The 10,232-nt window shown below is 32.9% G+C and overlaps 2 protein-coding genes across 2 annotated transcripts; one reads left to right on the forward strand and one right to left on the reverse strand.

The window, feature by feature from the left end:
- Window positions 1-1,197: 1,197 nt before the first annotated feature.
- Window positions 1,198-2,142, forward strand: LOC145125189 (uncharacterized). The gene has a single exon (XM_079060685.1). It carries the CDS (start codon window positions 1,198-1,200, stop codon window positions 2,140-2,142), a length of 945 nt encoding a protein of 314 aa, XP_078916811.1.
- A 445-nt stretch (window positions 2,143-2,587) lies between these two features.
- On the reverse strand, window positions 2,588-9,886 carry LOC145162850 (toprim domain-containing protein). Its single transcript, XM_079081855.1, has 21 exons — window positions 9,446-9,886; window positions 9,103-9,248; window positions 8,898-8,953; window positions 8,762-8,819; window positions 8,567-8,677; window positions 8,359-8,442; window positions 8,197-8,277; window positions 8,049-8,114; window positions 7,836-7,952; window positions 7,319-7,366; window positions 7,131-7,216; window positions 6,390-6,450; window positions 5,775-5,957; window positions 5,491-5,622; window positions 4,736-4,797; window positions 4,544-4,627; window positions 4,203-4,334; window positions 3,491-3,587; window positions 3,221-3,355; window positions 3,068-3,135; window positions 2,588-2,809 (listed from the first exon to the last, which is right to left on the reverse strand). The coding sequence occupies exons 1-21, from the start codon at window positions 9,702-9,704 to the stop codon at window positions 2,761-2,763; spliced, it is 2,115 nt and encodes a 704-aa protein (XP_078937981.1). The 5' UTR covers window positions 9,705-9,886; the 3' UTR covers window positions 2,588-2,760.
- Window positions 9,887-10,232: the final 346 nt, after the last annotated feature.

The following is a 10,232-nucleotide window of genomic DNA, read 5'->3' on the forward strand; positions in this document are numbered from 1 at the left end:
TGTACAACATATTTGACAACTCCGACGATGCCCCAGTCATCTTCTCCGATAAGACTCTGGCGTTCATGATTTTTTCGGCGATGATCCAGTCTGTTGTTGTTCTTGTGTGTTTATATGTATTCATTTGATAAAAAAAACTAGAAGTTCATGTTTGTATGTATTCATCTGTAAAAACGCAGAAGTTCATGGATCTAGGTTTGTATATACAAGCAACCCTTCATCATTACCTGCTACAACATGTTCATCAACTATCAGATGAACACAAACCAACGAGAGAAAATATGAGATCCAATCCACAATTTTCTCCCTTTTAAGTCATTCTTCATTTGCATCTTTTTTTATAAGTTGTTTCTTCAATATCAGATGAACACATAATCAGATTTAATGAACACATAAACTCAAGAACCCCATATCAGATGAACACATGCACACACACGATCTTCAACACAGACATAAAACCATACTATTACTCTATATGTTTTCCTAAAACACAAAGACCAAAAATCGAACTCAGGAATAACCCTAAGTCGAGTTAGGGTTTTCAAACCCATAAATCGATTTCCAAGAACAAAGAAGAAATCGATTTTGTGTGTGTGTTTGGATTCCTTGAAGATGAACACACTCACATGTGAAGGTTTTCTCAAAATCGAGCTTGAAGGTTTGACGAGCTTGAAGATGAACTCGAGTTAGGGTTTTTAAAACCAGAACCTTGATCTTGAAGATGAATTTGAATCCGGAATATATATGATTTGTGTTAATCTTTGTTAGGGAAAATAACATAAAGAGAGAGGAGAGAATAAAAATATGAAAAATGTGTATCATTCAAGAACTCATACCGTCAGAAAAATCATAATTACGTCGGAACTGTCAAATATGTTGAAAACAAACTAAACTTACGATTACATGTCATAAGGATGTTTTTTGAACGGTTCAACTAGTTCAATGAGGACAAAAAAAAAATTCAGTGATTAAATATATAAAAATCGAAAAATAAGTTACTCTTTTAAGACATTATCTCTAAAAACAATACCATATGTTATAACTTATAAATTAATCAGAATTTATATTAAAAATTACATATTTTGATTAAAAAAATGATATGGTTATGATCTTAAAAATGATACAAATATCGCATCAATTTGTGTGATAAAACATGGGGCCCTAATTTAAACGAGTATAATACAAATACAAATACAAATGAGAATCTTGATTGGGCGGCAAACGCTTAATCCCTATTACCGTCTTGCTTACGTCATGTCAAAGTACGTTTCTCTATTCCTCCTCTTCACGGCGGTGGCGGCACTCAACACCACCGCCGTTACGGCCGCTGCTATTACTACAACTTCTACCAAGTCCCGCCACCTCTCCTCCATAAATTCCCCGTCGCCGGGACCTTCCCCATTGATTCAACCCCAACACCCTATCCCTCATCCACCAATTTCACCACCACCACCACCGCCAACCATCTCTATACGATCACCGCCTCCTCCGCCTACACGACCGGAGTATATGCAGCAACAACAACTCAAGAACATAATCGACGCCCTAATCGGCGCTGGCGACTTCGCAGCGTGGGCAAATATCCTCTTTAATCCAAAGATAAATTCATCGATCCCCACTAGCACCACCGCCGCACTCATCCCAACCACCGCCACCATGTTTGTCCCCGGCAACGATGCTCTGTCCCACCTCTCCGCCTCCGCCACCGGCGCCTACAATTTCGACCCGTTCATCATCCCTTACCACATCCTCCCACAACGACTCACGTTCTCGGAGCTTCAACTCTTCAAAACCCAAACTCGATTACCCACACTATTGCCCTCAAAAACAATCATAATCACGAACAATACCCCTTCCAATTTCACCATTGATGATTCCTTGATCATGCAACCTGATATTTACCAAAACCCCGCCGTCTGCGTCCATGGTATCGCAGCCATCCTCGACTACACAATGTACGGCGAAGCTCCTCCGGCTCCTCCTGCTTCACCACCGCCCCCGGCGTCGACGCTTGATGAAACGGTAACTCCGTCACCAGAAGTTGCAAGAAATTGTAGTTCAGATCATGTGTTTTCCGACGATGATTTCTTCTTCGTTATGATGGTAATTCTTGCTTGCGTTGTTTTTATCCCTAATCGGTAGAAACCCCCTTTTCAATTTTGTTAATATCAAGATAATTCGGTGGAGTTCTTCTCAAGAACTGAAAATAGTTTGAAATCACCGGTTAACCGGATAGTTGTAACTGTACAATGTACATGACATCGGTCGATTTGTTAAAAGATTGTAATTGTTTGTGAGAATTACATAAATAGCCCCTGAAGTATTCTTCACTTACAATTTCTTTTATTTCTTTAAGTATATTTCTATGCAAATCTCAAATGGTGTATATTTCTTGTGGATTTCATGTTTCCCTTCGTCTATTTGATTCTTGGATGCCAACGGAATAGAATCCAAGATTCTATTCCATTACATGTTTGGATAAGTTGAATGAGTTTAATCTCTTTTTTACATTAAAAGACCAAAATACCCTTTTTAAAAACAAAGACCAAACGCACCCATATGTGTTTGGAGTCAACAACGATGTAAATTGACCAAATATGATAGACATTAATATACAAATCAAGATTTATATATATAAATTCAATGTCTTTCAACATATTTGCACATGATAATCATCAAATTACTATTCTTACAAAGTTTTAAAAAAAAATACATAAAAGTAAAACAAAAAAGATGGATTAGAATTAGAACAAAAGGCCTTCAGTTCCTGTTCATTGTCTCCATGATGTCCAAATATTCACCAGTTACTCTGCAGCAATAAATTCAACAAATTTTATAATATTTTCCGCACCAAAAAATATGTTTAATGAAGAAAAAAACAAGAAAATAGATGTTTGTTTTTGACTTAATGCATAAAGAAAGACTTAATAAAGAAAGCCAGTGAAAGGAGACATTCTCTATAAGCTATAGCTTTTTACAAATCTGCCCTTTATTTTTTTGTTCAAGAAAGCCGGTGAAATTAGAGATAATTTATTAAAAATGTAAATAGAAATTAAAAGCAACATACCTATTATATTTCAAGTATGCATCACCTATTGTTCCCGAGACTTTATTTCGTACCTTTCGCACGCAAATCTAAAAAGAATTCAACAAAAATAAAGTAAAAAAATAATGCATATTTAATAAAAAGAAAAATATTAATTTATAAATATCATAGTACCTGCACTCGATCCATTGGACCTGCCTCTGGATCCCGATTCCGATGAATAACAATTCCAGTGTCACATTTGTTTATAAAATGTGCACTTCCACTAATATCATAAAGATTTGGAGGTTTTCCATTCCATTGTTGCAACTATTGAACAAATTTCACAAGTTAGATCTAGAAAAAAGAAAAGATTCATCGGGTGTTTCGTTTGCAGAATGTTTTTGGAAGGAATGGAATTACATTGCATGCCACGGAATGGAATCAGAGATTCCAAATGCTAACCTGTCTAGGATGTGCCACAAACCAAACATGGCATGAATGGTGTTGAGCAAACCGTTTGATACTTGTCAGCATTTGACTTACATATTCTGTTTCAGTCCTGTTTTACACACAAAATAAAAAAAACAAATGATTAATCTGTAATAACTAATAACTATTAACATCTCAAGTATCATGAGTCTGAACAGGTTGTACTGCGTTTGACATCCAATGGACTGGGACGGAGACCGATGTCAATGGGAGAGCAAAAATTGTAGTTTTTCGTCCCACACAAAAAAGTGGGACACAGATGCGCTCTTGATCTTTCGTGTGTGTAAAAAGACGTAAATGCCCTTCTTATCCTCATCATTGAAAATAGCCGTAGAAAGCTTGTCTAGTCATGTCCTGTTTTATTTAACAAACGCAGCCGTAGGCTGCGTTTGTTACACATGACTCGACAAGCTTTCTAAGGCTACTTTCAATGATGAGGATAAGAAGGGCATTTACGTCTTTTTACACACACGAAAGATCAAGAGCGCATCTGTGTCCCACTTTTTTGTGTGGGACGAAAAACTACAATTTTTGCTCTCCCATTGACATCGGTCTCCGTCCCAGTCCATTGGATGTCAAACGCAGTACAACCTGTTCTTTCTAACTATCTGACATGTCCTACGTGACAATGCATCAGAAAAATATCATATTTTTTTTTGATATATTGATTTATAAATAAACTTACTGGTTGGGAGGTCGTTGGTGATCAAGTTCATTATATGGATCGATCACAAGTCCATTGACACCGTGTCTAAGGACTGCTGCTTTTGCAAGGCGAAGGACCCATTCAATACTTGGTAGGCAATCGTTCTCACACCTATTACATCCTTAAACTTTTTAGGACTTTGAAAAATCTATCTAATTATAGCAATGAAGTTTGCTTTGTATTTTGATCACATTGCTATAATTGGGTGGGTTTTTTAAAGTATAATGTTGTAATACGACAAAACGAAAGTAGGATGATATAATAAATACATATATGATATATGAAAGAAGGTTGATATTTCTTGGAAGTTGGAATCTCACCTTATGAGATGAAAAGTATCACTCAACCATTTTTTTCCTAACTCCAAATCCTCCAAATTCATTCTTTCAACAGATTTTCCATACCTGTGATTATTATTTGCAATAAAGAAATATTAGAAAAATAAACAAAAGAACATTAACATCTAAAAAAGCTTCATAAATAACTTTAGAAAAGGTTAAAACTTAGCTAACCTCACATCAAAGAATGGCTTCTTCACGTGCTTTTCAAGAAGTTTCCTTGCATGCTCTCTAACCTAATAAAAGTAGAAAGAAAACATAAAAATTAGAACACTTCAACACCACCTATCAATAATCAATATTTGTATAATTTATATAATCATTAATTCATATTTCAGTCATGCATGCATCATTGCATAAGTTATCAAGTTTAGTTTGAATGTAGGAATGGTCATATAATTTTGACAAAACTTCATAAATGGTCCCTGTGGTTTTTCAAAATTCTTAACGTTAAAAAACTTCATGGAAAGTCCATGTGGTTTCAATTTATATCATGGTTGGTCCCTCACCCACCTAAAAAGACTTTTATACCCTTTTCATTTCTTTTTACAATTAACTTTAACTAAACCTATCTAAAAGAATAAAGAAAAAACACAATAAATACAAGAGAGAAATGTGGGCCCCACTATTTATTGTGTTTTTCTTTACTCTTTTACATAGGTTTAGTTAAAATTAATTATAAAAAAGAAATGAAAAGGGTATAAAAGTCTTTTTAGGTGGGCGAGGGAGCAACCATGATATAAATTGGAAACCACAGGGACTTTCCATGAAGTTTTTTAACATTAGGGACTATCTCCCAGATTTTGAAAAACCACAAGGACCATTTATGAAGTTTTGTCTATACTTTCATATTATATGTAAATGTAAAAGTATAGAGAATGAATTTTTTTTAATTTAAAAGTAAAAAATTAAACATAATAAAATCTCACCTTATTCTCCATAGAGCAAAGTGCAAATTTCCAACCAACATTTTCATTAAGATTACATAACAATGCATCAATCCACTCACTCTTTCCTGAATTCGGGACTCCAGTGACTAAAGTCAACTCTCCAGGAACAACCTGGTCAACAGTCAACAGTCAACAAAAACATCATACAATAAATAGCAACGTACTTTCATATATTTATTTACTTATAAATAGGTAGATTTTTCAAAGCACAATATCCCAATAAGAAAAAAAAAATTAAAAATATAAAGTGTGTGTAAACTTACATTATATAAATCATCTAAAGCCTTCCATCCAGTTGAAATTCCAAGCTCATTACCAAGGGTTTGATGATAATATGCATCAATTTCACCAAAATAATCTCTAAAATTAAATAAACCTTTAATTGGATATAATTCTGCATTTTCAATAACTCCTCTTAATACAGCTGGACCCATGAACATCAGAACCTGATAAAAGATTCATCAATTGTAATAACAAGAGTCATAATAATTAGGGTTTAGGGTTTGGAGTTTAGAGTTGACTTTTTTTTTCAAAAATGGGTAACTGAAAATTTTGTTTTTTAGTGGTTGAAAAAAGTAGAATTACAAAAATAACATTATATTTTAGACACTTTTGTGGTTTAACCACTAATAGTTTATTTTTTTTTTCCAATCAAACCATAAAATTTCAGGCATTTTTCCATATTAATTAATTAATTAACCATGTTGACCTGTTATATTAGGTCAAAGTAGTTAGATTGGAAAAATGTTTGAATCTTTTATGGTTTGATAGGAAAAAAATAAAGTATAAGTGGTTATAAACCACAAAATTGCCCAAAATATAGTTTTTTTTCCTGTAATTTGCCCTTATGAAAAAAAGGAATTTAAATTTTAACAAACCTCATTAGCATCTTTAAATTGCTCTTTTTCATTTTTACTTGGCCATGTCACTCTCCAACACCTGTTTAAAAAATATAAAAACTTGAGAGGCATTAAAAAAAGAGTTAATCTCATAAAAATATTATATTTTGGGTTTTTTCTGGATTAGTCATAAAATTAAAACCTCAACTTCTTTTTTTTTCCGAAAAAACCCCTCAGCCTTCTAACTGTTTCTGAAAAAAACTTCAACTTTTTTAGTTTTTTCATAAAAAAATCCTCACATTTTATAAGTTTTTTCAGAAAAAAAAAAGACTAAAAGGACCAGATCGAATAAATGAAAAAATATGAGGTCCTTTTTAAGAAAGGGTTAATCTCATATATGACCTTATATTTTGTCTTTTTTCCGGATCAAACCTCAAATTTATTTATTTTTACCTGAAAAAGACCTTGTACTTTTTCATTTTTTCCAAAAAAGCCCTCAAACTTTGTATTTTTTTCCGAAAAAAACCCTGAACCTTCTAAATGCTTCAAATGAACCCTCAACTTTTTTAGTTTTTCTCGAAAAACCCTCACATTTTACAAAAAAATTTGGAAAAAAAAACGACTAAAAGGGCCAAATCGGAAAAAATGAAAAAAAAAAATAAAAGGTCTTTTTCAGGCAAAAAATAAATTTGAGATTTAATCCAGAAAAAACACAAAATATAAGATCTTTTATAAGATTAACCCTTCCTCAAAAAAAAAAAAAACAAGGGCGATATCGACCTTTCTCTTCCAAGGCGACGTGCAAGTTCTTCAGCTAAGGCTTGCCCAGGTTGATCTGCATCAGTAGCAAGTATTATACGAGAAGCCTGCAATTTATAAAAAAAAATAATACAAATTTTATAAAACTTATTACACATATAATAAAAAACAAAAACAAAAACAAAAAGATAGAAAGTAGTTAACTATACCTTTTCCAAATACTCTTTGCAGTTCCATAAATATTGGTATTTCACATCCTACATTCATAAAAATATAAAATACAAAAAGATTAACACTAAAGTACACAAAATGATGGAATTAGGGTTAATCTCATAAAAAAACCTTATATTTTGTGTTTTTTCCAGATTAAACCTCAACTTTATTTTTTGTCTGAAAAAGACCTTGCATTTTTTCATTTTTTTCGGTCTGACCCTTTTAGTCATTCTTTTTTCCAAAAAAGCTTGTAAAATGTGAGGGTTTTTTCAGAAAAGGTAAAAAAATTGAGGTTTTTTCACAAAAAGTTAAAAGATTGAGGGTTTTTTTGGAAAAAAAAAAGAAGACAAAGTTGAGGGTTTTTCGGGAAAAAATGAAAAAATGCAGGGTCTTTTTCTTGCAAAAAATAAAGGGGAGGTTTAACTTAATCCAGAAAAAACACAAAATATAAGGTCTTTTATGAGATTAACACAAAAAAAATGATGGAATTAAAATTTGAATAAAACTTTAAACCTGTTCTTGAGAAGGTAAATCTTTAGAGGAAGCTTTTGGAGGAGCTCCATCAGGAACACTCACACAGTTTCTAAAACCAGCTTCTTCCATTGCAAGTTTGTCCATTTCGCCCTCCACCTTTTATAAAAAAAAATATAAATATAATATTTTGATGAATCAAAATTAGAAACACCAAAAAGATTATGTATTTCAAGATGAAAAGTGAAAACTTACTATGATGATATCACTTGCTCCTTCTATATCATCAAGTCCATATAATATCTTTTCAGTATCACTTTCCTAAAAGGGTAAAAATGTCAATTTTGACTTTAGTCAACCGATTTTTACCATAAATAGTAAGTTTTGATATACAGATTTTCACCTGCCAGAATTTCTTTGAGATATCTCTGTATTTGCAACTAACAAGTTCTTTTTTTCTTCTATAAGTAAATGCAATAACAATCTGCATACACAATTGAAAAAAAGTTAACAAAGAGTACATGGAGAAGAGGGGTAGTTTTGTAAATAAGTAACTTCTTTCTACCTGTTTTTCATATCTTCTTTGCATGACATGATTTCTCCGTAATGTCTCTTCAGATATCATTCTTTCAGAAAAATATTCAAGTAACTGATTCACAAATACAAGATATAATCATATAATATCAACTGTCTGAATGTGAGTAAATGAGTAAATGACCATTTTACCCTTCTGTAAGTAAAAAAGAAAAGTGAATAGGAGAGAAGATTTCTACATCTTTGCACAAAGGTTCCAAATTCAATTCATGTTCTGAGAGTTCCTTAATCTTTTTCACTTTGGGGAGTGCATTCATCCTCTTGTAACTTGATTTAACATCTGCAAAAGCCTGAAATTAAAGAATAAAGAGAAATATTAGGTCAATATAACAGTTAAATGAAGAAAAAAAGTAGTGAAAAATGAGAATATTTACTCGTGTGCTCCCTTTCCATCCACATTTGGCTCGAAAACAAGTCCACACAGCTGAATTACTAAAATATTTTATAAAAATCCATGTCAGAATTTTAAAAAAGAATATTGGTTTTAAAAATATGAGGCAATTTACTTACCCATCATCAGAAATGAAGAGAGAGAGTTTCTTCTCCCCTGAGTCACCACCTTTGCACTATTGAGTAGAAAGATGCATTTAGAATGGAATGAAAACTACAAAGTAACCGATTTTTTATTTGTGTAATCTTCAATCACATTGATTCTTTTGAAAATTTCATAATGGAATGAATGAAAAACTATAATCTAAGCAATATGTATGCATACCATGGGGCAAATCAAGCCATTTTTCTGTCCAGGACCAAAAGATTCAGAGACTATTCCAATCTCCTTCAATTTCACTTCAAGTGCCTTTAGCTGTGGAGTATCGATTATTATTTCATCATCAGCCTTCTCCAAATATGCTTCAGAAACTATATCAAAAGGAAAAAACAACAATACCATTACTATCAATTATCCAAAAGAGAAATTCTTCAACTGACACGATACGAAACATAGGCTTCTAACAACAATTTCAACACAATCGAGAAACAGATATAGAGTTAATTTACTGATAAACAGAGAGATAAAAGCAGGGTGTTTCGAACTGAATGATGATTGATGAAATTACCTGGTCTAGGGATACTGGCGTGGGAAGAAAAGGATAAGTTAGATGGTTTAAGGGATAAAGGAACCAATTTGGGGGAAGATTTTGAGGGAAAAGTAGAGGAAATGAATTTGTGAGCAGGGTAGAGGTTTGTTTTGGTGTCGGGATAATTGAATGAAGAGGTTGTGGGTTTGAAGTTGAGGAAGTGCTTGGAGGTCATAATGGGACAGGGGGAGTTGGAGACGAAGAGACCACGGAGAGAGGTGCGATGCCTAAGAAGCATCTCTCGGAGCTACGACTTTGATTAAGTAGGAGCAGAGGTAGCGTTCATTGCGGCGTTTGGGGCTTAAGGAGCTTCAAGCCTTCAATGGCGGAAAAGGGTGTCGGAGGTTGGGGTTGGGGCTTAGGGGTTTTGGGAGGGAGAAGAAGCTACCTACACAAGTGGGCGCGAGATATTGCTCTTGTGTTGTCATTTTTCTTAAAAAAGTAATTATATGTGAAGTTAACTTTTATCATATACAAGTTTTAACATAAATATTCAATTTTTTTTTGGTTATTGGGTTATCTAAAAAAAAATTTGATTAATTATAATGAGGATTATCTATTTAATTAGTAATTAGAGTAAATTACACGAATGGTCCCTATGGTTTAGGGTAATTTGCGCGTTTGGTCACTAACTTATTTTTTTAACTCGAAAGGTCCCTAACAATTATCAGTTTTCAAAGTCGGTTATAATTTAAACTTTTGAAAAAATCTTTATACTTGAAAAAAAATATAAAAAAAAAAATATAAAACGTAGCATGTGTTCAAA

This window comes from Lactuca virosa, chromosome 1 (genome assembly GCF_052849685.1).
Source record: "Lactuca virosa cultivar CGN04683 chromosome 1, Lactuca_virosa_CGN04683_v6, whole genome shotgun sequence".
In the NCBI taxonomy this organism is placed as follows: domain Eukaryota; kingdom Viridiplantae; phylum Streptophyta; class Magnoliopsida; order Asterales; family Asteraceae; genus Lactuca; species Lactuca virosa.